The sequence below is a fragment of the Panthera onca genome, chromosome E1 (genome assembly GCF_046562875.1).
Source record: "Panthera onca isolate mPanOnc1 chromosome E1, mPanOnc1 haplotype 2, whole genome shotgun sequence".
Classification (NCBI taxonomy): domain Eukaryota; kingdom Metazoa; phylum Chordata; class Mammalia; order Carnivora; family Felidae; genus Panthera; species Panthera onca.
In genome coordinates this window covers 15,668,758-15,695,509 of record NC_138352.1, presented here as the reverse complement: position 1 = coordinate 15,695,509, position 26,752 = coordinate 15,668,758, and the positions used below count along the sequence as shown (strand labels likewise).

Genomic DNA, 26,752 nt, shown 5'->3' with positions numbered 1-26,752 from the left:
GACAAGCTCTGGGCTTCTCATTCGGAAAGCCGTGGTCTGTCCTGGCGAACTGGAGAGAGGCCCCGAGAAGTGGGCGGTGCTCACGTCACCGTGAGAGGGTTTGACCCCAGGGTCATCAGGCACAGCTTAAAACACCGACTCCTTAACATCCAGGCCCTTCGGAAATGCCAGGTAATGTGGGAAAGTGACGTGCTGACCCTGCGGCCAGGGCAGGGCCTCCCGGGGAGGAGGTGATGTGCCACGTGGTAGACGCCCCATGGGGGCCCTTGCGTAAAGCTGTAGCCTGTGTTCCCATTTGAAGAGCAGGACTCCAGAAGTCTGACCCTCAGCACCTTTGGGAGACCCGTGTCCCGTCCGTAGCAACTGCCGATCCTTGTGTCGTGGTGTGGGGGACCGCCAGTTGGGTCTAGATGTCAGCCGGTTCTAACGGTTTTGTAATCAGGAAAACTCGCCAGAGAAATGCCGTTAACGCCAAATCCAAGCTGTGTGCGAATCGTTGAAGCAACAGGGGAGGGCCAGGCGTGCGGAGGGGGAGCGGTGACGAAGTCACTCACCGACTGAAACCAGCCGGCCCGCAGCCTGGGCCCCAGACCGTGCTTCCCAATGGCGGCAGGGTGGACGGGGAAGAGGCCAGGGGTGGGGAGGGCGAGGGGCGGATTCAGCGTGGCTGTTCCACTCGGCTTTTGTGTTTGAGTTTGAGCTTTTCCATAGCAGGAGCTCTGTCGGGGACACCAGCCTCTCTAAGACCTCTGCCTTGCCCCCCAGCTGCCCCAGGGCGAGGACGGTGTGGTCTCGGCCCCACCATCACAGGGAACCGCCCCGTGTCACCTGGAATCTCCCCGGCGGGCCTGGAGGACGTAGGTCGGATCCCGCGGACACGGGAAGGTGCGTGGCTGTGACGCCAGCCGGGGACAGAGGGATCGCCCTTCGCGCCACCTGGCGCCCGCACAGGGGATGGGAGCGTGGACCCTGCTGAAGGTCAAAGCCAAGGGCAGCTGCACACTCAGCCCGACAGGCCGTCTTTACCTGCACAGTCCTGGGGCGGTTAGCGCATCCGTGGTTGGGCTGGGGTGGTTAGCGCCACCACTCCTGTCTGGTTGCGGGTCCTTCATCGCCCGAAGGGGACCCTGTGGCGTCGGCATCTCCCCCACCTGCTCCCCCTCGACCACGACTCTTCCTTCTTTCTCTGTGGATTTGCCTGTTCTGGGCATTTCATGGAACCCACCTGTGTGGCCTTTGTGGGCTCCGTTCACTCGGCACAAGGCCACGAGCTTCATCCACGCCGAAGCCTGTGTCAGCGTCACTCCTGTTTGGGGCGGATGACAGTCCATCGTGCGGGTGACCACGTTGTTCATCCACGCGTCAGCTGGTACACATTTCGGTTTTCCACCTTTTGGTGGAATAATGAAGGAAGCCACCACGAGCCTTCCTGTAGGTTTTGTTTGCGCGTCTGTTTCCGGTTTGCTCAGGTGTGTCCCCAGGGTGGGTCGTGGGTCACACACGTGGTGACCCCACGCGTCGCCTTCAGAGGAGCCGCCGCGCCGCCTGCCTCAGCGGCCGCACGATCTCACATTCCCAGCGGCCTGCACGTTCGAGGCCTCCGCCCCCTGGCCTTTCCTCACCGCACGTTTCTTCTGCCTCCAGCAGAGCCTGGAGAAGAACGTGTGGGGGGAGGGGGCCGAGGAGAAATCGGGGATCGGGGACCCACGGGCACCAGCGAAATGGACCAGCCAAGGCCAAGCAGTCTGCCGTGCGGTTTAGGGAGATGGAAGGGCGCCGGGGAGCAGGGCCACAGAACAGGCCCCGGCGGAGGTGACAGGAGCCCCGTCCACGCTGGCCTAAACACGCACACTTCAGAATGGTGGACGCTATTTTACAGCCACTTTCTTCCAAGAACAGGAAGGCGGTGAGTGCGACGCGCTCCATCACGTCCAGTGGCACCGAAGGCAGGTGTCTCCCGGAACCTTTGTGTCTCAGGTGCAGCGTGGACGCTCCGAGTCTCCCAGGCGCGCTGCCGACGACGCGTGGAGGGATCGGCCCAGAGTCCCGAGAATCCATCGTGGTTTAGGTGGAAGGTTTGCTTGGTGCCGCGCCTGGTTTACCATTAACTACTCAGTTCCAACTCAAGGCCGTGTTTCTGAATATAAGGAAGAATATTTACATTTATTTCACTTGTACGTAAGCTGGCTCATAAGGTATATATTTTTTGAAGACTAGAACCGTGGGTTTGCTGCCGGACAATGTGCACCAGACGTGGGTTCGGGCGAGCGTGGGGAGGCGAGCAGGTGAGGTGACAAGGTGGTGGCCAGGGCGGCGCGGGCCGGCCCCCGGGATCTCCAGTCGCTTGCGGAGGGGCCCTCACCCTGACTGCCCGCGTCTCCGGCTCGTCCCCGGCGGGAGGCCTCGGGCCTCAGGACCTAGCATCCATCCCTCCAACCACTGAGCCCCAGACATAAACTAGAAGCCCGGACCCCGGTTTCCATGGTGGGAATAGGACGGCGTGAGGAAACACGAAATCAGAAAGTCGGAGGGTGCTGTTCTAATGAAAGGAACACAGTGTTACGTGTTTCTTTATTCTGAGAGAGAGCGGGAGCAGGGGAGGCAGAGAGAGAGGGAGAGAAAATCCCAAGCACTCCACACCCAGGGCGGAGCCCCACACGGGGCCGGATCTCACGACCCTGGGATACTGACCAGAGCCGAAATCAAGAGTCAGAGGCTCAACCGACTGAGCCACCCAGGCGCCCCGGTGGCTAATTTAAAAAATAAAAGTTATCCTGACAATTTGTGCACCTAAACCTGTCACAGGGTCTTATTTCCAGTTAAGCGCCGGGAAAGCAGTGATCGCCCGGGAGCTCCTGTGTGTGCACGTGGGGGTGTCCACTGTGAGCCCACGTTTGTGAATGTGCACGTGGGAGTGCACACGCGTGTGCGTGGGAGTGCACGGTGGGGCTGAGCGGGCGGTACCTCGGGCCCTCCGAGGGCCCGCGTGTGCCGTGCTCTCCAGGGCGCGTGGCCTGGCTGGGCGGGCAGCCGCCTGCCTCCTTGGGACCAGCCGGCCATGGGCTCGGGCCGCCCCTCGCTCGCCAGCAGCAGGTCTGGACGAGGGTCTGAGGAGCGGCCCACCCCCGGCCCTCACCGCCGTCTTCTCTGAGTTGGCGTCATCCTCGGTCAGCAGGCTTGTCCCCTGGTGATGCTCCCCCCCCCCTTCCACGTCCCATCAGAGGACGGATGTGCCTCCCCAGGGGCCTCACATCCACCCCCACACTCCCTCCCCACACTCAGAGCGCACACTCGGGCACACCCACGCAGCCCAGGTGTGCAGAGGTCAGAGAGCTTCGCCCAGAACTAGACGTCACCGTGCCCGGCTGCGGTCCGAGGTCTCCTCCAAGCCGCCAACTTTGCCTGAGAGGGGCCTGCGCCACGTCACAATCAGGCCTGGGGGCCGGGCAGCGGGGAAGCTCTGCGGGCCCCGGAGGGTCAAGCCCACCTTTTTGCTCTTCAGACCTCTTGGCCGCTCCTGACGCTTTGCTCTTTCATATGAATTTTAGAAGCGGTTTTTCTAATCTTACGAAAAACTCTCTTAGGAATGGACTTGAATTTCACTATTTCAGGACACTGGGTATCTTTGGGGCCCACCTTCATGCAAGGGGTCTAGGAATGCGGTGGCCCAGAAGCATCCACTCGGGGAACGCGGATGCTGGGGCCCAGCTGGGCGGCTCTGCCCGGCAAAGCTGCACCCGGAAGACTGATGTGGGCCGTGGCTCAAAGGAATGGCCCACGTGGCTGTTTGACCTCATGCCAATGAGACTTCACGGGGACAAACAGCTACAGGCTGACATGGGAAAGCTAACCGTTCGGAACTTCGCCCGGTGCTGTCATTTGGACACGTGACGCCGTGTGATAGAGCCCGTGACAGCCCCATGTGGCGAGAGCCCGGGGAGGGGACAGGCGGCAGCTCAAGGGAACGAGGTGGGTAAGGCACAGAACCGGAGCCGAGAGGGAGAGACGGGGGCACGGATGGCCTCAGGAGAGGAACTGGTGAAGCCAGTCTCAAGGTGCAAGGTGGGGGGGGGAGAGGACAAGCCTGTCACCACCCAGCACGCCCCTTGGGGGAGGCAGTGGGTTGCACTCACGGCCTGGAAACCCAGGAACCAGGCGGTTCCACCGCAGGCGGCTGGGGGTGACAAAGGTGGGCACTCATGGCCCTACCTGCAGAGGTCCCTTCGGGGGAACCAGGGACAGAGCTCACCCCTGCCTTTGTAAACACCAAGGGTGGGAGTGGACAGAGCACATTTCTCTTTGGCTTTATTTGTGTAAATTCAGAAAGTCTGAGAGGATCCGGAAGAACGTGATAAGAGAACTTGACCATATTCTTTTCACTATCTGCCTACCCGGATGGCTGCATCTCTGGTCCAAGCCCCATTCTGAAAAGAATAAAAGTCTCTCCTTTGGCCCCTAAGTAACCTACACAGATGGCCCAGGGACCGTGAGGCCTCCAGAGGCCACGGGAAGATGGGCCGGGTCCCCCATCACGCCGGGACAGTCAGGAGGGACGGGCGTGACACAGGGAGGCGGGAGAAGTTGGTGGTCTTGGGAAGGGAAAGCCGTCCTTTCCTGAGGGGGGTTGTCAACCTGAAAAGTACAATAGCCACTCATTTCACCAGCAAAATGAGTTTATTCGAAAACAGCAGAGAATTGCCATCCGGGACTGCTGGCGAGTCTGGAGAGAGAGGGAAGGGTCGCTCTGTCAGGTCTCGGGAGGAAACGGGGAAGGGTTGTTCGTGGAGAAGAACCGGGCTGGCCGCGGGTGGGGGTCAGTGCGCCGCTGGCGGGGAGGGACGCTCCTCCTTTCCCTCAAAAACAGAGATAGCATTCCTGTGCGGGATGTCCTTCCTCCCGCTCCTCGGCGACCAGGGAACTGCCCGGCCTGCAGGGCCTCCCCTGGCCGCGGGGCCGGCCGAGCCGGGCGGTGGCACAATCCCCGGACAGGTGAGCTGCTGGAAGTCCGAGGTGAGGACCAGCAGCGTCCGGGGGCTCCAGCCGGCCAGCCCACGTGGGGACTGACGGTTGGGAGCCGCCCGCAGGTCCCCAAAGCTGTCCCGGCAAAGATTAAGCAGCAGAAGAGAGAGCCTGTTAGGAGCATGAAGGGTCCGTCGGGATCTGGGCTGGAAGGAGGCAGCGTGCTCCCCGCACTCCACGGTCCACGGGCCTGCCCTACAAGACAGGTGACCGCAACCTGGCATCAGCGACGGGGCCTCGCGGCCGAGGCAGATGAGTCCACGTGTGGGCTGTCCACGGCAGCCGTGGGAGCCGTGATAGAGAGCGTGCCATCACCACACGGAGGGGCCTCGGTCAGCCCGGCCCCGAGTGAGGAGTGAGGTCCCCCCGCAGAGGCTGTGACTGTGTTTCCCTCCTCTGAGCAGAAGGCCCTGTCTCCAGCCGGTTTGTCTGGGGTACGAACACAGAACCCCACCCCAGCCATCACACGGAGGCCAGCCGCCGCCAGGATTCTGCCACTTGCCGGTTACGTCTGTCCTTTGAGTACACTTTTCCCAAGGCAGAGCACACTGGCAGCCAGTGGAGGCCACCATGGCCTTTGTCCCCCCGTGACGTGGGTCTGGCCAGTGCCAGCTGGCCCCCGGGCCCATCCCGAGCGTGCAGACTCAGACCTGCCAACGAGGGGCCACGTGCAAAGTGGAATCGCCTCCCCAGATGGCAGCCACCTGGAGGCCTGCCTGGGCCGGCAGGGGCCTCCCCCGACGACCTGGCCCCCGTCTCGGCCCTCGGCCTCACGCCCAACGCTTGCACCCTTGTGCAGAGCAAGCGCAGATGTTTCCAACCCCTTGTGATTTGAGGAGTGAGGGTCACAGACATCTCGATGGACAGACATCCCTCAGACCAGCCCTGAGCTCGCAGAAAGCCGGGTGCCGTTGGCAGCCGTGTGATGGGCCCACAGGACAGAGGGGACAGCAGGAAGCAGATGGCCGGGCTGACTGTGTCTGTGCTCTGGGCAGAACCACTGGGGCTCGGCTTCCTCAGAAGCTGCGAGAGAAGGCCTGACTGCTAGTGGCGGGTCCTGGGTGAGGACGGGCCGTGCTCCACCCCGTCACCCTCCCACGGTCCCGCCTGCCTCCCACAGGTGCCTCGGGGCTCGTGGGCTCCCCGCTGGCCGGCCACTCTGTCCAACGCCCTCCCACTGCCCACTGCCAGCCTGGCTTCTGCGAAGGACCGACCTCCCCCCGACAGGTGCCTCCCCAGGACCCACGTCCCTCGCCCCGCATGTCAGCCAGGGGTGAGCAAGAGTGGAGATCCCCTCATTTGAGGTGACTCCTAGGCCCCTGGCCAGGCCCCTCCCTCAGGACCAAAAGACCCACCGACCCACCCGCCCCATCTAGCCTCTGAATCTCACCAAGCCTGTCACCCAGGCCAGCGAGGTGTGGCATCCAGCAGCAAAACGGGAACTAAGCGGCTGGCGCTCCCCAGGGGAGAGAAATGCGCATTAAGTCTCTATCTCAGCGTAAGTGGAGACACGAGTTCTGATCAACCTGCACACCACCTGGAAGGCACACGTTTTGACACTGGGGCTCAGTGTTGCAGGGACCCCAAACGTTCTACGAGGTTTGGCCTCTCGTTGCCTCAGACCAGACGCCCAGATGGCAGGCTCGAAGGGGGCCCGTTTTGAACATAGTCAAGTGGATATATTCAGTTTCTAAGCATTGTCGAGAGTAGTCTGTTAGAAGTATAGTGTAAAATCCAGGTAACCACGTAATGAAATGAATTTCCTTATGAATATACAGAGGATGTCTTATCTGGGTAAAAAACAGATCAGACAAATAAAAATCTGCTCTACACCATCTACAAGAAGCTCATTTAAACTGAGACACACATAGTCTGAAAAGATCAGACTGATTCAGAAAGCAGCCGTGTTGACCGCATCCAAACCGCTGAAAGCCGGCGGCAGGCCCGTCACTGCTCCGAGACCTGCTGGGGCTGCAGGGAGGGTCCCTGAGCTTTGCCCGCAAGGACCCATATGGTGGGGGCCACTGCTCACACCCCCACCCGTCAAGGCCCGAGATTCTGCAACAAACGGCAACGCGCCAAATTCTGGGGCCGGTTTGTTTTATAAAGAGGACCTGATTCCGAATTCTCCAGAAAACATGCACGCCACTGTCCATGGAGAAACGAAAGCAAAACTAAGTAAGAACATGGGGGCGGGGGGTTTCGGGAAGCACATGTTCCAGAGTAATCAGAAAAATGTGCCGCTCGGTGGGGAAAGCAAGGCGTTTCTACAAGAAAAGAGGGAAGCAGTAATCACATGATTTAGATGAAGAAAAGAGAAAAAAACTGCTAACGTGTTGTTGACTGGGGGAGCCACTTCTGATTACTATGGTGTTGATTATTTTATTGGCGCTTACAAAGAACACCATACCTGGCAGGGCGCCTGGGTGGCTCTGTGGGTTGAGCGTCCGACTCACGATTTCGGCTCAGGTCACGATCTCACGGTTCATGGGAACAAGCATTGTGTCAGGCTCTGCACTGATGGCACAGAGCCTGCTTGGGACTCTCTCTCTCGCCCTCTCTGTCTCCCTCCCCTGTTGACGTGCTCTCTTGCTCTCCAAGTAAATAAACATGAAAAAAACTATCGCTGGCATATACTGATTCACTGTCCTAACTTACTGTAATTTACTGTACTAACCTACTGATCCCAATGCCAATGGCTGTGCTGACATTTCATGAGCAGCTATTGTGAAACAATTGCCGTGTCCGGCCCACGTCGGGAGCTCATTAGTCAAAAGAGAAGATGGAGTCTCTCACGTCCAGAAATTTTACACAGTCCCTCACCTCCCCCTGGATCAGCAGCCGCCTCCAGACGGGGAGAGGGGGCTGCAGCGGGGGCGGGGGGGTGCACGTGTGCCTCCCCCATATGGGAAAAGGGCTGAAAATCTGATCTCCTATTAGCGGTACTGACCGAGCACCTACTGTGTGCAGAATGGTTAGCAGCATTCACTGAGCACCTACTGTGTGCAGAACAGTACACAGCACTGTGGAAGAGCAGGAACATGGTCAGAACAGAACACCCTTGGTCGTTGGCCCCTTGCTGAAGGCAACATGCAGGCTGGCAGCTGCCTCCCTGCCCCGCACCCCAACTTCCCTATCCCGTGCCCCAACCCCCTTGCTCTGTGCCCCACACCCTCTGCCCCACACCCTGCAGCATGCACCCCACAGACCCCTGTCCCGCACCCCAATCCCCCTGCCCTGTGCCCCACACCGCCCTGCCCCTCACCCCCCACCTTGCGTGCCACACCCATGCCCCTGGCGATGACAAGCCTAGAGTGATGTTCTCCCTCAGGTTTCTACAGCCCAGCTGCTCTCTCAGCTCTGCCCTCCAGTTGTGGGCCTCCCTGCCTCCGGGCAGCACATCCCAGGTCTCAGGCTCCAGGATGTGGGGACCACCCCGGGGGCCGGGGCTGAACCTGCCCCCATTCAGGGCTCTCTGACCTACTGCCCCAGGCCCTCTGCTCACAGCCCTTCCCCCAGGGTCCCTTCTGGCCCTCTGGCCTTGGGGGGCATTCCCTACTCTGGACAAAGATCTCATCAGTCTCCAGCCCAGTGGCCTCAGGCCTGTTTGGTCCAACCCTGGGCCAGCAGGGGAGGCAGGAAGTCAAATGCGGAATGGACCGCCTGAGAAGCCAGTTCTGGGTCGGTGGGCGGATTGAAGGGACTGTGGGGAAGGGCCAAGAGGTGTCCCTTTGTTCTGGAAACGTCCTGGAGCTGAGGTTCCATCACATTGGGCCAAGGTGGCTGAGTCCTTCTCCCAAACCGCCCCCCTGGCCCCTCTGTGGCGTCCACCCCCACTTAAGGGCTGAGTGAGCCTCTGAGGGGAGGGTGCCAAGCCCCTCGGCTGAACCACTCAGAGGAGGCCCCCATGGCCGGGCAGAGTCCAGGAGTGCCTTGGAGTCAATTCTAGGAATTGGGGGCAGGGAGCCAAAGGGAGAAGACGGGGTATAGGTCTGGGGCACTCGGCCCGACTCAGGGGCCGGCGGCAGGCTTGGAAATCCCCGCACGATCTAATCCCACAGGCTGGTCCAGCCCGACAACCCGGGTTGGGGTTGGGGTTAAGGCTAGTCTCCCGGGGGTGCCCCTGCTCCACCCTCCACAAGCCTGCCCCACCCCACCTTCCACAAGCCAAGTAAACAACTGAGCCGGGGAGGATCCGGGCCGTTGGAACAGGGCAGTGAGAGGAAACAACAACAAATACTGAGGACATCAGAAGGGACGTTACGCTGCCAAAGAGGCCGCAGTCTTGCAGGGTGAGAGTTCTGAGGGGCAGGTCTGATCGCCCCTCTCCACAGCGCCTGCACCCTGGCCGGGCCGGCTGAGGGCTCTCCCGGGGTCTGGCAGCAGGGTTCAGTCCAGTGCCCCCATCCTCCTGCCAGGGCGAGGGGGGAGGCCAGGCTGGCTCAGGGACGGGCCACCCTGGGCCAGACTCGCACTCCTGCCTTCCCCAGGGGCCTGCACCTGCCCCCTGCAGTCCCCCAACCCACTTGTCACACCGGGAGTGACGGGCGAGTGCTCGCTCCTGCATGCCCAGCTGGGCCCAGATGCCCACGCTTAGCTCAGAGGGACTGGAACAAGAGGCATCTCGCTATTTGGGGACCAGCTGGAGGCCGAGCAGGGGCAGTAGCTGGACAGGCTATGGAACCACGGTCCTTTGTGCCCTGAGAACAGCAGGGTTGACCGGATCTTCCCACAGCGGGGGGAGGCCACAGAGTGGGGGGGGGGGTCGGTGTGGAACCGGGGGTGGGGGGTCCTTGCAGGGCATCTGATGGTCAGAGCCGCTGGTGGGCATCTCACAAAACGGCCCGGGAACTCACTCAGGGCACAGGGAAGACAGAGCCCACCAACCCTGTTGCCTCCACCCTTGGCGAGAAGTCACTACACCCGTAAGCACTAGAAGGTTCCCTCTAGGGGCAGTAACACAGGTGATCTGGGGCTTTTTTACGCTTGGTAAACGTTCTACAACAAACACCTCGTCGTTACTAGGGGGAAAGAGAGTTTTAATTCCTAAAATCACTGAGGGTGGCAGGCCCACACTGGCGAGCCTGCCCTTCTCCTCCGGGAAAAGGCACAGCCTCCACCCTGACTCTGTTCCGGCCGGGTCCTTCCCGGAGGGGAAAGGGCGTGGGCATTACGGATCTCGTCCCTGGTCCAGCAGACTGCGGCCCAGCGGCCGCTGGAGGGGGTGCCTGCAATAGGCCGGCCGTGGCCGGAACTGGACGGCGAGGCCCTGCAGGGTCTCCCATACAGACCCGTGGCCGCTGCTGGGGCCCCCGAACACCTGCAGCCCTCGTTCCATGTGCCGCCGTGGGCCGTGGCAGCATCTGAGGGGCTCGCGGGAGGACCGCGGGAGGAGGAGTCTCTGGGCACTGTCGCCAAACAGACGTGTGAGGCGGCCGCGTCCTGCGGTGAGCGCACGCATTCCCAAATCAGCAACACTAATACTTCTAAATTTAGTAAGAAATGTGAACCACTTCTACAAATTATGTAATGCTGTGGAGAAAGTAAATGAGCACTGAGATAAAGAGAAAAGTGTATCTTGGTCTTCACTCGGAAGGATCAATACTTAAAATGTGATTCTTTCTGGGGTCGCCTGGGTGGCTCACTGCTTGAACATCGACTCTTGATTTCAGCTCAGGTTCGGGAGATCCAACCCCACGTCGGGCTCTGTGCCGACAGCATGGAGGCTGCTTGGGATTCTCTTTCCCTCTCTCTCTGCCCCTCCCGCCCCCAAATAAACTTTTTTTTTATAACCTCAATCAGAACCCATGAGGTCATTTTTTTAAGTTTACTTATTTTGAGAGAGACTGGGGGAGGGGCAGAGAGAGCACTCGAGCACAAGTGGGGTGGCCTGTCATCACCCAGGCGCCCCGATAAGCAAACTTTTTTAAAAATGTAAATCTAAAATGAAGCTACAAGAACAATAAAATCCCATGCTCGGGACAAAAATAACCAGAAGTTTCAGGAACAGATTCTGGAAGGACAACATGCTGAGTTGTGGATTCCACTAGAAGCAGAAATAGGTGAGTCAAGAATTTACAATTAGGCACACCTGGGGAGCTCAGTCCGTTATGCATCCAGCTTTGGCTCAGGTCATGATCTCACGGTTGGTAAGTTGGAGCCCCGCATGGGGCTCTCTGCTGTCAGTGCTGAGCCCACTTCGGATCCTGTCTCTGCCCCTCCCGCTCACATGCGTGTGCACGCACGCACGCTCTCCCTTTCTCTCTGTCTCTCAAAAATAAACATTAAAAAAAAATTTACAATTAGTCTTGGGGCGCCTGGGTGGCTCAGTCGGTTAAGCGTCCGACTTCGGCTCAGGTCATGATCTCACGGTCCGTGAGTTCGAGCCCCGCGTCGGGCTCTGTGCTGACGGCTCAGAGCCTGGAGCCTGCTTCACATTCTGTGTCTCCCTCTCTCTTTGCCCCTTCCCTGCTCATGCTCTGTCTCTCTCTGCCTCAAAAATAAATAAACATTAAAAAAATTTTTTAAAAATTTACACTTAGTCTTACATTTTATCTTTAAAAATTTTTTAAAGTTTATTTATTTTTTGAGAGACAGACAGAGCATGAGCAGGGGCGGGGCAGAGACAGAGGGAGAAAGAGAATCCCAAGCAGGCTCCAAGCTGTCAGCGCCCAGGGCCCCGTGCGGGGCTCGAACCCACGATCCGTGAGCTCATGACCTGAGCCGAAACCAAGTGTCGGATGCTTAACCGACTGAGCCACCCAGGCGCCCCATAGTCTTACATCTTAAAACTTTAACATTTTCTAAAAAAGATACATTAGAATTGGATTAAATTCTACCAAGGAGAACAAGAAAACAACAAAGAAGGAAGCAACAACCTCGGGTAAGGAAAAAAGAAAGGGCTGATGCAAAGAGCCGCGGCGCTGGGAGAGAGAGCAGCCGGGCACGCTGGCGGAGAGGCAGCGCGGATACAAGCGGGGACTCCGTCTGCGTACAAGAGACGCGTCTAAAGCCTGTGGACACACAGTGGCTGAAAGGAAAAGTCCGGAGAAGACCAGGGATAGTCTAACCAAAGAGAGTTGGTGTCGCTGCACTGATATCAGACAAAACAGACTCTGAAGTAAATCGATGATCAGGGTGAAAAGGGTCTCCAGTGAAAGGCTCAACTTGCCAGGAAGAATATCAGGTTAAGATCTGAAGGCATCTAATAACATGGCTTCCCGACGTACGACTCAAGATTGCTAGACCTGCAGGGAAATGGACAGGCCCCGTCACAGGGCGGGATTCCGGCCCACCCCTCTCAACGACGGGCGGCTCAAGCCGGTCCAAATCGGCAAGCACCTAAGAGGTGACGCTTCCCCACTGACCGCCTTGGCGTGAGGGGCACTGTCAGGGAATCCACGTGCCTCTCGAGGACACGCGAGGCGTTCACGGCCTTCGATCAGTGGAGCCTGCACCAAACCGCAACAAGGTTCAGGGAGGGGTGAGCCCCGAGAGTGGAGACGGAAGCTGGAGTGAGGTCGCCAGCTGGGAGCAGACAGAGCCAGCCCAGCGAGGGTCTCGGAGCAAGCCGTGGCAGCGTGCTCGGCTCGGTAGGAAATCAAAACTGAAACCAGAAATTCCAGGAACCCAAAGGAAATGAAACCGCACACACCCCGTAGCGCAGCAGAAACGTGATTCGGAGACACGGGGGGTTGGGGCAGGGGAGGAGAAAGGGGAGAAGGAAGGGGCCGAGCGCCCTTCGCAGGCGGGATCCCAGGATTGTACAGAACTGGGAAGCAGACGCACATCGGATACGTGTGAGTGTCTGCACACACGGAAGGCCTCCAGACAGCGAGGAGGACGTGTCCGTGGGCATCACCTCCGGGGACAAAGCAGGAGTCGCCAAGAGATACACCGGCTCCCTCCACCGCACGTCTGAGCGGTTTTGTGAGGCTTCTGTACGACTTCCGGAACAAACTCACTGATTTTCAAGATACATACGTGTGTCACCAGGGTGCACGTTTACATTAGACTCCCCATCGCATGGGGACAAGAGACTGTCAGCCCCCAGCTGACGCTCGGGCCCCTCATGGAGTGGAACCCTCCTCCCCTCCCCTCCGCACAGTCCCATGCCCCAGGGACTCGTTGGCCACAAGCCCCCGCCCAGGAGCCCCTGCTGAGCCCAGGGACCCGGGGGGCGGGCTGGATGTGAGGGGAGGGAAGGGTGGCTTGGGACCCGGTGGCCTCGGGACAAGCCCCGCCTCCAGGCCCGGGGGCAGTGCATGGGAGGCGGTGGGCCGGGCACAGAGGAGGGGGCAGGAGGAGTTTAGGTCCCAGGTGCTTCACCGGCCTTTGGGTGGGTGCCGGAGCCCGTGGCCTCTGAACCCCTCCACGGAGGGGTGCATGTTACCCTGACCTTCGTGCGGTCTTCCTGGGCGGATGCCCAGCTCTGAGCCCTCCCACCCACCAGGCAGAGTCCCTCCTTTGGAGCGCGTGCCCGCCCCAGGTGTGAGCTCACAGGACGGGGACCGGCCGCAGGCCGGATCCGCACAGGGGCAGGGAGCCGCCGGGCGGGCGCGGGCGAGGGGCCAGCGACCGCCGCTGGGTCTGTATTGACTGGAGCCGGGCGCCGGCCGGCCAGCCTTGGAAAGCTGGTGCGGCGGCTGCGGGCCAAAGTCCAAGACAGAACAGAGTCCCCTAGAGCAGAAGGGCAAGCTAACACCTGTGCCGCTTGACATCACGGCAACCCTCACACGTGCCTCCTTGTTCCCATTTTCCAAGAGTTAAGGGGAGACTTTTACCACAGTGATTTCTATAACCACCGAAGCCATTTGTACGTGAGAAGCGAGTAGCCCCTGCTTCCGAAGCTTGTCTGTGGGGCTCCGCCTCTCTGTGGGCATGGCTCACGCAGGCCCCGGCTGTGTCCCCAGCACTGCCAGACCCTCAGTGGACAGACCCGGGAGGAGGGCCTCCTTCTGCTCAAGGGCTAATAAAGGGTGGCCGCTGCTCCCGCTCACTGCTCTTTTTTTAAAAGTGTTTACTTATTTTCTTTTTTTATAATTTTTTTTAATGTTTATTCATTTTTGAGAGACAGAGGGAGACAGAGCATGAGCAGGGAAGGGGCAGAGAGAGAGGGAGACGCAGAATCCGAAGCAGGCTCCAGGCTCTGAGCTGTCAGCACAGAGCCCGACGTGGGGCTCGAACTCACGAACCGCGAGATCATGACCTGAGCTGAAGTCGGAAGCTTAACCGACTGAGCCACCCAGGCGCCCCACCTTTGTTCTTTTTTTATGGCTGAATAATATTCCATTGTGGATACACCACGCTGTTTATCCAGTCATCAGCTGATGCACATTTGGATTTGGATTTTTTACCTCTTGGCTGGTATGAATAATGCTGCTATGAACATTTGTGTGCAGGTTTTTTTTAATTTAATTTTTTTTATGTTTATTTGTGAGAGAGAGATAGAGAGCGAGCAGGGGAGGGGCAGAAAGAGAGGGGGACACAGAATGGGAAGCAGGCTCCAGGCTCCAAGCTGTCAGCACAGAGCGCGACGCGGGGCTCGAACCCACAAACTGTGAGATCATGACCCGAGCTGCAGTCAACCACTGAGCTGCCCGGTGCCCCTGCCCCTGCTCGCTCCTACCCCTGCCCCTGCCTGCAACCCCAGCCCCGACGGACCAACTTGCATCTGAGCCGACTTGCAGGCTTAATGAGCTCCTGTGGATTCTCAGCGAACACAGGTGCCTGTGCGTGTGCGTGCGTGTGCGTGTGTGCATGTGCGCCCCGCTGAGGACTTGTGGGGTCCCTGATCTGTGCAGGGGATGGACCCACCAGCTCCAAGGAGTGGTGACCAGACTTGAGCTTGAGCGCAGAGAACTTCAGGATTCGCTTTCCTGGAACTTCAGGATTCGCTTTCCTGGAAGAGGCTTCTTGCCGGTTTCCTGTTTTCTTTAGAATGACCGGCTAGTGAAGTGCTTTCTAATAAAGGTAGAATAAATGACCACCAAGCAGGTCGTAAACACTTTCTGTGAATTTGGGGCAGTTCCCGGCTCCACAGTGACTTCCCCTAATTAGGCGTTTCTTTCCCTTTCTAGGCCCTGGGTGTGGATCCTGGAGCCCCATTCGGGCAGCCTCCTCCCCACCCCCGCCGGCTCCGCCCTCGCCCTCAGCGGCCGGGCGGCCGACTCTCCTCTGGCTCGGTGCGCACAGGAGCGGCAGCCTGTGCAGGGAGCCGGGGTGCAGGTAAGGGCTCGGAGAGCCGGGGCCGAGGACGCGGGGTGCACTTCCGCGGTGGAGGGTACGGGATACGCGTTGGGATGGACACACTGGGGGTTGGGGATCCGGGAGCGCGGGGCGCCGGGACCCTCACCCACAGACAGGTGGCCCCGAGCGTCCCGCCAGAGTCTGTGGGCCAGGCGGCCGGGGGCAAAGGGTGCGGCACAGGGGGAGAGAGGAGGGGGGCTACAGGTCACCGTGGGACCGCCTCCCTGCGGGGCACCCCCGGGCTCAGCTTTTGAGGGGGCAGGGAGTCCGGTCGCGGGTGTCCACTGACTCGGGACAGAACATCCTCCTCCCCCTGCCCCATTCACGCCCAGGCCCGGCAGGGCGGCACTCGTGCTCCCCCAGACTCACACTTACACGTGTGTGCACTCACGCTCATGGGCTCACGCGCCCATGACACCCACACACGTTCACGCACACAGCAGTAAAACAGAAAAGAGCCACCGCCTAAGACTTCCTTGCCCAAGAGGCGATGTGCTCCAGAAGCCCAGAGATGAGCCTGTTCCCCGGGGTGGGTTTTCTAGCGGTCCCTCTGCAAGCCCACCCCCCGCACGCACGTGTGGTTTGGCCACAGCAACAAGCTCTGTGCGGTGCCTCACCCCCTGCTGGTTAATAACCTGCAGCTGAAAACCACTTTCCAGACCTGTGGCTAGAGGACCCAGAGCCCCTGAGAGGCCCTCTTGTCCCTGGGGACCCTGGGGACGGTGATAGAGTGGGTTGGGGGCACACGTGCTTCTGGCCCCTGCAGTCAGGGCGGTGTCTCACTGGGCTGGTGGTGGGGACGAGGCTTCTTGGCACAGGTGTCTTGTGAGCCCGGCGGGAGACAGACAAGCAGAGGGGAGGTGGGAAGTGTTTGCCAGCCTAGCCCCCGGGCTTGCAGGACTTTACTGCCCGGCTGGGGACCCCTCCCGGCCACGGCTGCAAGGACCATGATGCCGGCAGAAGCACCTGGCCCCGGGCGCTCCCTCCCCCCCCCCAGCTCTGGCTGCGGGGGGGGGGGCTCCCCCCCTCGTCTCCCCAGGTGCTTAGTCACCTCCCTTGCAGTGTTGGTGAAAGGCTGGCCAGGTCAGCATTGTGCACAGACACCTAAGTCCGTGCGGGGGTCACTGCACCCCCGCAGCAGGGGAGAAAGCGGCTATTAGGCGCTGCGGGAGCGGGGGACCCCCGTGCACCCGGCCCGCCAACAGACCCGGCTCCCAGTTCCCCTCTTCCCAAAGGGGGACGAGTTGCTGACAGCGCTGACAGAAGCAGGCATTTCCCGAATCGCGTCAGTGACTCCTAGGTGCGGATAGCTCTCGAGCCTGTGAATCATTCCTGGAAGGGGCCCCGTGGACACCGGTGCTGTGACTCCTGTGTCAGGACGTAGGTGCCACCGTGAGGCTACGTCTGTCGGCCCCGGGCCCCACACCCAGTCTCCCTGCACCACGCCAAGCGTCCGCCTCCTTCCCTGTCTCCTTCCCAGTCTCCTTCCCCGTCACCCTCTCTCTCTGGTTTTCTGTCTTTCGCCACGGTGGTGGCAGGTGAGAGGGCTCAGGCAGAGCGAGTGGGGCTGCCACATTTGATTTCAGAAAATGAGTCCTTTTTTACGTGTAAGCACGTCCCAAATATTGCATGGAACACATACTCCAAAATGGGGGGTTGCGTATCTGAGGTTCAAGTGTGACGGGGGGTCCGTATGTGCCTGGCAAGCCCAGAGAGCTGCCTGTCTCACCAGGGAGAAGTTTCTCCGGGTAAATTCCCCGGAACAACCGAACGTTGCTGCGCACGGGGCGGCACCACCGATGCCACGAAACCCGGGCCTGGCTGCTCTTGCACCAAATGCACAACGGCCACCGGGGGTTGGGTCAGTCAGGGGCTGGAGGAAGAGGGCACAGCCACCACTGGGCAGGAGGAGCTCGGCCCAGGGACTGCGGCTGCCCTCGGGGGCCTCCAGGACCCGGTCACTGAGGCCTGGAGGCCCAGATGGCCTCCCCAGTGGCGAGTTTTGCTGGCCGGGGTGCCGCTCTCGCTCTGGGTAAGGGCTGCTGTCCAGAGATGGCCAGGCCTGGGCTCCGCTCCTCGCACGAGTGGACAAACGGGCAGAGCCAGCATACCAGGGGGCAGGAGTTAGAAATGGCATTGTTCAGTAGGTTAAGCGTCCGACTTCAGCTCAGGTCACGATCTTGCAGTTCATGAGTTCAAGCCCCCCTTCTGGCTCTCTGCTGTCAGCACAGAGCCCGCTTTGCATCCTCTGTCTTCCTCTCTCTCTCTGCCCCTCCCAGCTGGTGCTCTCTTTCTCTCTCTTTCAAAAAATAAATAAACATAAAAAAACAAAAAGCAACAGCATTCTGTGGGGCCTCTGCTGCCTTTGGCTCTGTGCCCAGAGGGCAGCCCGCTGTGATCGTGGCCTGAAGTGCAAAGTCCCCAGAAGCACATCCAAACTGCACTCAGATGACCCCTGACCTCCCAGTAACGACGGGATTCCCCGGAGCAGGAGTGCCAGGAGGGGTTCAGCGGTGCAATGAACGGTGAGGGGGACCCCTGCCTGCCAGACCCGGCTCTCTGCCCTGCCCTCTGACCGCTGGACTGTTCTGAGGGTAGGCAGCCGAGACGGGCACTGTCCTCACAGATAAGCCTGAGGTTCAGCGTTGGCATCCGTGCCTTGAGCCTGGCTCAGACCTATGCCCAGGTCCAAAAGGAAGGGGCAATGATCAGTAGAAAAAGTCAGGTGGGGCCCAGGACAGCTGTGGGACCCCAGAAGGTTCAGGGTGGCAGGATGTGCAAGAGAACAATGGAAGCTTCCCCCTCCTCCGGTCCAGCTCTTTTTTTCTTTTCTTTTCTTTTAAAAAAATGTTTTTTAACGTTTATTTATTTTTGAGACATAGAGAGACACAGCATGAACGGGGGAGGGTCAGAGAGAGAGGGAGACACAGAATCTGAAACAGGCTCCAGGCTCTGAGCTGTCAGCACAGAGCCCGACGCGGGGCTCGAACTCACAGATCGCGAGATCATGACCTGAGCCGAAGTCGGACACGTAACCGACTGAGCCACCCAGGCGCCCCTCTTTTCTTTTTTTTAAATCGGCTCCACACCCAACATGGGGCTTGAACTCACGCCCCTGAGTATAATAGTTGCAGCTCTAGCAACTGAGCCAGCCAGGCGTCCCTAGTCCGGCTCTTTTCTGGCAGGTTTTCCTGTGCTCCTATAAGGTGGAAGTTTGTGTCTGTGTTTTTCAGATTTAGTTCGAGTATATTAAGACTTGTCCATGGTCCTGGAGGTCTGCCCCAAAGCTGGAGGGCTCCTGATCCCCCGGCTCTGTCCCCTGGTGTCAGGGCCCAGCAGAGCTCTGCAGCCACTCGAGGGATCGCTCTGCACCACTGAAGGACCCTGACCCTCCAGGCACCTGGCCTGGATGGGGGTGGGAGCGGGGAGGACAGGCCCTCTCGTTCTGAACGACACTCGCTGACACGTAGCCCCGGCCTAGCGGGAAGCCGCCACCTCTTCCGGTCCACGCTCTTTCCCGCCAGGGATTGGAGGTGCCCTAAGCAGCTGTTCTCAGCCCAGAGCACGCAGACCACCCACAGCCCAGCCATGCCCAACTGGTCTCCCCCAGCCCCTCGGCTCTGCTCCCAGGCCCAAGCCCTCTTAGACCAATAACCCAGGACCCGTAGGGCAGGCCTGGGTACTGATGATTATTTTTGACCCTCTGGTGGCTCCAACGTACTCCCAGGTAGAAACCTGGCTCTGAGTGTCACTGGGGGTGGGGATCGGGGGATCATTGAGGGGACTGCTCAGGACAGTCACCGCCTAGATGATCCCCTGCCTGCCTCAGTAGCAGATGAGACTGCCCCAGCTCAAGTCCAGCACCAGCTCAGGGACAAAGGCCTTGGGAGCGAAGCAGGCACTGTGCCTTCTTCTTCACCAGGAGGGGCCTGGTCTGTCTCATGTGTTGACCCACAGACTGTCACAGCGACATCTGGGCTGGCTCAGACACTGCCACCCAGCGCCACAGGGGTTGTGACAGAGGACATGACACCAGTCAAGGTGGGCACAGTTTGGAGGTGAAAAGGGGTGCGGCTCAAGTGTCCCCTTCTCCCCTGCCTGGAACCAGGGGATTTCATGGGGAGTCAGGACCTCTCCCAGCAAAAGGAGAGTGTGAAGAGTGGCTAAGAGGTGACTGCGGGTGAGGGAGGGCCCTCGGAGCCTGGGGGAGGGGTCACAGGTCACAGGAGCGGGGGCTGGGCCCCAGGAAGAGAAGCCTGGAGCCCCAGCCAGTGCCCACCTGGGAGCCTTGCCCTCTGGGGGCACAAGCTCCAGCCTCCCCGGAGGACACAACAGAGGACGCCAGGTGCTGGTAGGGAATCCGTGATGCTTCCTGGCTTGTCTTGTAACCGGTTAATTGTGATTAGAAAACACATGTGTAAATAGCACACCTAATGATGATGTGTGTTTCTCAAGGTGAGGCTAAAATAGATAAGATTTTAAAATTAGTCAATGTAAAGTGATTGTTAGGATTTGAGAGTACGAGGTGCATTAAAAACGGCAGAGGCTGGCGGGGTCGGCCCTGGCTGGTGGGCTTCCCTCGGTGCTTCCCAGGGTGGCCAGGCGGGGACTGCACCCCATGTCCCCAGGAGGCCGTGCCCTGGGGGCAGAAGGTCACCACCCCCCACCCCAGCTGGCTCATGTGACCGGGACGGCCGCCTGCCTTTCACTTTCCTTTTGCTTGTCAACATGCCCACTCCCTTCCAAAGTCCAGTGTGGCAGGCAGCACGTTTTACACGAACACGCCTTTGTTGAGGTGACCCCCTCTCCACGCCACCTGGTCCAAGCGAGGACCAGAAGGGAGGCCGGGGGCAGGCCGCTCAGGCCCACGGGGACTGAGCACCTCCTGTGTGCCGAGCACGTCCGAGGACCTGAGGGAACCGCAGAGGGGGTGTGTGTGCCCGTGTGGGCCTGCGTGTGCATGTGCGTGGGTGTGGGGGTGTCACGGGGTGCCGGGGTGACATCACAGCAGACCCCGCGGAGGCGGCGGCTTAGCCGGGCTGGGTGGCCCTGGTTCTGCGTGGAGGGAGGCCCTGGAAGGTGCAGGATTGTGAAAGAAGTTATTTACTTATTCTCAGTCAGCATCCCAGGGAGTTTTCTTACAACTCGAAACGTGACTGTAAACGTATTGGGAAGGATAAACCCCGACAAGAGTCAGGAAGACGTGTGGTGAGGAAGGTTTCGAGGGGAAGGGTCTCCTCCCGGCTACTGCAGACCCTTGGGCACCTCCCGCCTTCCCTGCTAAGTGCTGCAGTCACGCTTGAGGAGCGTGGTGGACGCAAATGCACGTCTGGACAGAGGGCTCAGAGCCATGTCTGTGCTCCGGACATCGGGTGACCACCAGGCCACCAACGGGAGACCCTGCTGCTTGCTCAGCCACCAAAACGTGGCGCTGGCTTCCGTGTTCTGGGACTGGTTCCGTGTGAATCGTCCACACTGCGTTCAGGACACCTGCCCGCTAGCTCGGGTGCGCCTTCACTTATCCCTGCGGGGTCGGAGCCCGGATCAAGGAGCTGTCCTCCCCTGGAGTGCGTCCTCTCACCTGCAGCCAGAGGAGAGCACAGCCTGCCGCCTCCCACCCCCAAGACAGGGACCCCGACCCACAAGGAGCACCAGGGAAGGGTGGGCACTAAAGTCCATGCTGAGGTCAGCCAGTGGCAGCAGAGAGCCGTGTGGGTCCACCGATGGCCGAGACGCAAACGTGGTGTCCCCTGAGGCCAGGGGATCGTCTGGAGGCCACTGGGAGGGAAGCTCAGTCCCCACGGACTGTAGTTAAAGATGGAAACCCTGGGGGCCTGAGGCTTCCTGCAAGCTTGGGCCACAGGCCACACAACAGGGGTGACTCTCCTGCTGGCTCCCTGTGGCGCAGCCTGGTGTCAGGGATCAGACAGGGCCCAGGCAGAGGTCTCCCTCGGGAGACACAGAGGGCTCTGGCTAGGGGACCCGGACAGACCACTGGGACCAGCAAGCACACCCGTGGGCCATTGGGCACTATTTTGTGTCTCCTAATTTAAGAAAATCCATGTCGGGTGGAGGGGAAGGAAAAAGAAGGAAAATTTGTGTTCTGCAATTCAAGAAAAGTTATTTTGTAAAATTACTAGAGGGCCGCCTGGGGGGCTCAGGCGGTAAAGTTGTCAGCTCAGGTCCTGATCTCACGGATCATGGAGCCCCGAGTGGGCTCTGTGCTGACAGCTCAGAGCCTGGAGCCTGCTTCCCGCTTCCCATTCTGTGTCTCCCTCTCTGCCCCTCCCCCGCTCACACTCTGTCTCTTTCTCTCTCCCAAAAGTAAATAAACATTAAAAAAAAAAAAATACTCGGGGAAAACTTTCGCAGATCTTATCTGAGGTGCCTGGAAAAAGCCCCAGCATGCGAAGTTTCGACGCCTCTTTCTAAAACCTTCCATTCACACAAGCAACATGTGACGGTAATGAGCTGTTCAAGCCTGATCACCACGATTGCTGACGGACAGCAAAACCAAAAAAGGGCCGCCCCTGGAGAGTTTCCAGCGGTGAAATCTCCACGTCTGTCACGTTACGCAGAGCAGATTCGGGCAGGTTTGGGACGGCCACCCTTATGCACCCATCAACAAATTCCAGTTCCAAGAAGACAGCTGATCACGTTATGCTAATGGACTTGTGGGGGACAGACCCGTAAGGAAAAATACAGAGAGAGCAGGACAGAAACCGCCTTCCAGCGTGACATCAGCTGACAAAGCACCCGGAAACTTGTGGGTTGGTAGTGTCGTGGCCCGAGGGCAGATGCTGGATGGAGGAGACGGGTGTGCCCCTCAATGGACGCCTCGGGCACAGCCCACTGTCCTGCAAGAAAGCAGAGTTGGACCCAGTCACGTGTCACTTGCAAAACGGCTTTGAGATGATTCATGATTCAAACGTGGAAGTCGGTCCAGTTTGGCCATCCATGGATCCCCCCACCTGGGAGGCCTCTGTAAGAGGACACTTCAAACACATAACACTTAAAAAAAATTTTTTTTAACGTTTATTTATTTTTGAGAGCGAGAGCTTGAATAGGGAAGAGGCAGAGAGAGAGGGAGACACAGAATCCGAAGCAGGCTCCAGGCTCCGAGCTGCCAGCACAGAGCCCGATGCGGGGCTCGAACCCACGAACCGTGAGATCATGACCTGAGCCGAAATCAGACGCTTAACTGACTGAGCCACCCAGGCGCCCCCAGACAACACTTTTTAAATGAAACCTTGAAGCTTTCAAGGAAAGGACAGAATGACATAAACGCGTGGCATCCCGTTATTCCAGAAATAACCAAGGGAGAAGTAATCGAGCAGGAACACCTTTGCCTCACAGATGACAGTTTGTTTCCTTAAAACACAAGTCTTGCAAACGCATAAAGAGAAGACCCCGAGGAAGATGGGCAGAGTTTGCTAAGGTGGTGGCACCACGGAAACCCAGAGGGGAGCCGGGCCGGGGAGGTCCCGGCAGCAGGGGCCCCAGCGGGGGTGGGGCGGGGGGTGTGCCTCACAGAGCCCTGAAATCCAGGGCGGGGGCCTGGGGGAGCGTGAGCCGAGGCCTCCCCAAAGGGCCCTGCTGGGTGAGACCCAGATGCAGAGTAATGGACATGACCCCACACGCTCCCCCCGCACCCTGGTTTGTGCAGGATTGTCGGGGTCGGGAGAAAGCAGGGCGCGTGCGGCTGCGGGCTCGGGGCAGGGGACGGTGGGAGTGCCTGGGGTGACCGTGATGGTGAAATTATGAAGCGTGGAAGTTTGGGGTTCGAGAGCGAAGGGCTAAGAAAGAATTCTTGAGACATTTTTGGTGCAAAAAGGTGGTTTTACTGAAGCACGGGGACAGGACCCGTGGACAGAAAGAGCTGCATTGGGTTGTGAGGAGTGACTGATTCTACACTTTTTAATCGGGGCGGGGGGGTTGGGGGGTGGGTAGGGACAGCGTCTGTCCTCCAAGAATTTGGAGCAAGGCTTTCGGGACCTTGCGGGGCTACTGTTAAGGTTACTGTTAGTGTTTAATGAAACATGAACGTTAAGGCACAGGCCAGCCTCGAGCTTCTGTGTCTCCGGGATCGGTGGCCGTAAGGAGATTTAATTCTGGCTCCCTTCCTCTTGCCTTCGTTTCCCTCATCAGTAACAAAGGACTACAAACTGGGGGTTCAAGACAACACAAGTTTATTTTCTCACAGTGCTGGAGATCGGAAACCCAAAACCCACACTCCCTCCTGGGCTCCAGTCGAGGATCCTTCCTGGTCTCTTCCAGCTTCTGGTGGCCCGGGAGTTCCCGGGCCAGCGGCTGCACTCGTCTCTGCCCCCGTCGTCCTGCTGTGTTCTCCCTGCGCGTCTCTGTCTCTGTCCAGATTTTCCTCATCTTCTGAGGACACGAATCATACTGGATTCAGAGCTCACCCGACTCCAGTGCACTCTCATCCTACGTAATTAGGTCTGCAGAGACCCTATATCCAAACAAGGTCACGTTCACAGGTTGTGGGCAGACGTGACTTTTGGGGGCCGCCATTCACCCGGTCCCCACAGTGAGAGGGGGGTCGGGGAGGGAGGGCCGGGGCAGGAGCCGTCTATGAGGAAGGATCTCCTCCAACAGGATTCCGCCTACGCGAAGTCGTGCGTGTGTGCTCGTACACGCACGAGAGCACACGCGGATGATGGGCTCAGAGACACCACGGCTCCTCCCGGGGCGAGTCTTTCAGGGGTTCTTTCTTCCTCACCTTCTCTCTGCCGCTTGCTCTTGTGTTGCGAACGTGGTGTGTGTGTAATGACTTGAAGAGAAGCCCTTCTTGCCACGAAAGTTAAACTGGAAATAAGTTTGGAAAAATCACACACAGGTAGCCAGAGAGGCAGCACCAGCCCGCACCCAGGCCGCCTGGAAAGGGACCTCTCCTGGTGAGGCCTGCAGGACCCGGCTCCCGGGGAGCCACACCCCTACTGTCCCGGGGCTGGGGCCCAGCCACCAGAAACTGTAGCCTGTTGAACCGTCAGAAAGCACTGAAATAAAGCTTCTCTACGTGTGAGGGATGCGCAGAGGGGCAAAACAGTGCATCAAAGAGCCAGGGAGCGATGCCCGGGGGCTGGGGAAGGGGACGCGGAACGTGGGGCTGAAGGTGCAGATCAGGGTCAAGGTCCAGGTCAGAGCCGGGTGTGAGCCTTCTGGCACGGCCTGCACCAGTGGTGAGAACGGTGTGCGAGGACCACAGGCAGTTCTGGGCCCTGAACGCTGTTACGTTAAACCGATGCCCGCCCACGGACGGGACACTGCCCGTTGGGTGTCGAGCGGTTGCCTCTAATTCGTGAAACTTAGGAACATGGCTACTAGAACATTCATAAGACGCCAGGCCCCTACAGCACATTAGCCAAAACCCTCCGTCCAGGAGACTCGGGGTCCGTGTCCTCACAGAGGCCGCTCTGGGCTTGGCACGGGCTCCTGCTCACCGGAGACCAGAGCGCCGGGACTTAAGGGCAGGGGGCTTTGTTGTTGCCGACACATCACACTCGACGCGACCCACCCCAGTGCGGTGTCTGAACGGGGTGTCGGATGGGGGTCCCCAAAGGTGGGTCGGCGGAAGCGGGTGGAAAGAACTCACCGGAGGCGGAACAAAGGAGATGGAGGTTTAGTGAATACGCCGCAGGGGAGCGGCAGGCAGGGCAGGACTGCAGAGGTGAGGCTGTCTGCCGCCAGGCGCCAGGCGGTGGGAGGGGGCCGCTTTTAAAAGGGGAGGGTGAGGAGGCGTGGTGACACACGGGATTCTCCCTCTTTCGGTAACTGTGTCTGGCTGTAAGTAGCCCGTCGGTCAGTTAGGGCCTGTGGATGTTTCGGGGGGGTCGCCTGGCAGGCAGGTCCGAATTCAGCCAGGCAGTCGCCACGGCCCTTTCTGCATCCCACCCCTCAAGGCTCTTTCCTGAAAGCGACCTCCACATTCCCTCCAGACACATCGGCAGTGACAGATCTTTGCACACGGGTGGCCGTCGCATCCTCAGCAGCTCCTTCCTGCTGAGCAAGGGGCAGAGAGATGTCCCCACCTACGCTTGTCTCCGCGCCAGGGGTCGGCGCAGTTATAGACCAGATCATGGTATTATATGATGTGCTGATAGGCGGTTAGGCGGCCAGGCCCGTGGGATGTGGGGGAGGGGACCCTCCGATGGTGTGGCCCGTTGAACTTTCGTTCGTATATGGAATTGCTGGATTCTAGAAGAGACCAGTTTAACAAAGAGACTGACGAGAGGGGGACCGGTAATTAGGAGTCCTGAGAAGGAAAGAAGCCACGAACAGATTTGTTTCCAGGAAAACCATCCTGGTGTTACCCGGTCCCAGAAGGGGTGAGGATTGTCTTGTGAGAGCAGGACATCAAGGGGAGAGTGGCTCCAGGTAAGTTCTGGTTTCTGACCAAGTAAAATTCAGAGAGGTCACCCTGAAGAAAAGGTCGAGAATGAAGCCTTGGAATTGGGAGGGAGAAGTCGTGAGAGTTTCGAGAGGAAAGCATTCAGGGAGTTTTCTAAGATAATATCACAGGATGACTGATTGCCAGGGAATGAGGATTGGCAGTGGGCCAGATTCATGGGCCTCGAGGCTCAGGTGTGAAGAGGCAGAGATCTCCACCCAGCTCCGGGCTGGACCTGGCAGGAGCTCCTCCTCGTCTGGGGCCAAGGCCGTCTCGATTCTGGGAAGATGGGCCCGTGGGGAGAAGCCGTGGAATGTTACCGCTGACGGAGTGGTCAGGAGAGCCTGATGGGGCCCGGTCCGGACGGCCTGAGTGGCTTTCTGTCCTGCGGGAGACGAATTCGTCAGAAAAACAAGTCCAGTTTTAACAAACTTGGTCTAATCATTTACATAAGCTCAGCAAGAATAGGGATTGATCGTATAGATCTCTTAAAATCTGCTTTGCTGGAACCTTTCATAAGGAGTCTGGATTGAACTCTTAGTAGCCTCTCCAGGCCAGAAGCCAAGCCAAATACTTGCCATCAGACCTGCCTGCAATCCCTGAAGATTTGGGCAGATTCCTCTCCACGAGGTCCCCAAAGTGTCCTGAGGTTCCTGCACCTTCCAGGAGTGACCTTCTTTGCTCACCTGGCGAGGCTGCTGGGAACTCTGTCAGCAGGTATCTGACCAACATTTCCAAGGGGCTTGATGGCTCCATGTTTCATAAAGTCCACCTTAGTTCCTTAGAGCTCTTTGGTCATATGTGAGTCTATGAATGTCACTCTCAAATATGACGTTCCAGTCAAAGCCTTGGTAAAATAACCAGTGTTCCCAGTGGTGTCCTGTTACAAGGAGACCAGAATCTTATCAAACCTCTGCAGAGATTATAAGTGCCAAGGAAGAAAGAATGCCCACTGAGAGTTTCTGAGTTTCAGAGGGTTCAGGTAGACAGAAAAGTTAAATGCCTCAGTCTGTTCACAAATGAATACTTTATCACATTTCTGTAAGTCATAAGTATCTTAGGAGAAAGTTTCTTTAA

At 58.8% G+C, this 26,752-nt stretch overlaps 1 protein-coding gene across 1 annotated transcript in view; it reads left to right on the top strand.

Moving 5' to 3' along the window:
- The first annotated feature begins 4,884 nt into the window (after positions 1–4,884).
- The window catches only part of SECTM1 (secreted and transmembrane 1), a 31,038-nt gene continuing 9,170 nt past the window's right edge, over positions 4,885–26,752 (top strand). The window contains exons 1-4 of the mRNA XM_078437970.2: positions 4,885–5,010; positions 10,217–10,466; positions 13,540–13,676; positions 15,099–15,246. Of these exons, the coding sequence (XP_078294096.2) occupies positions 4,885–5,010; positions 10,217–10,466; positions 13,540–13,676; positions 15,099–15,246 (661 nt within the window). The remainder of the gene's footprint in view (positions 5,011–10,216; positions 10,467–13,539; positions 13,677–15,098; positions 15,247–26,752) is intronic.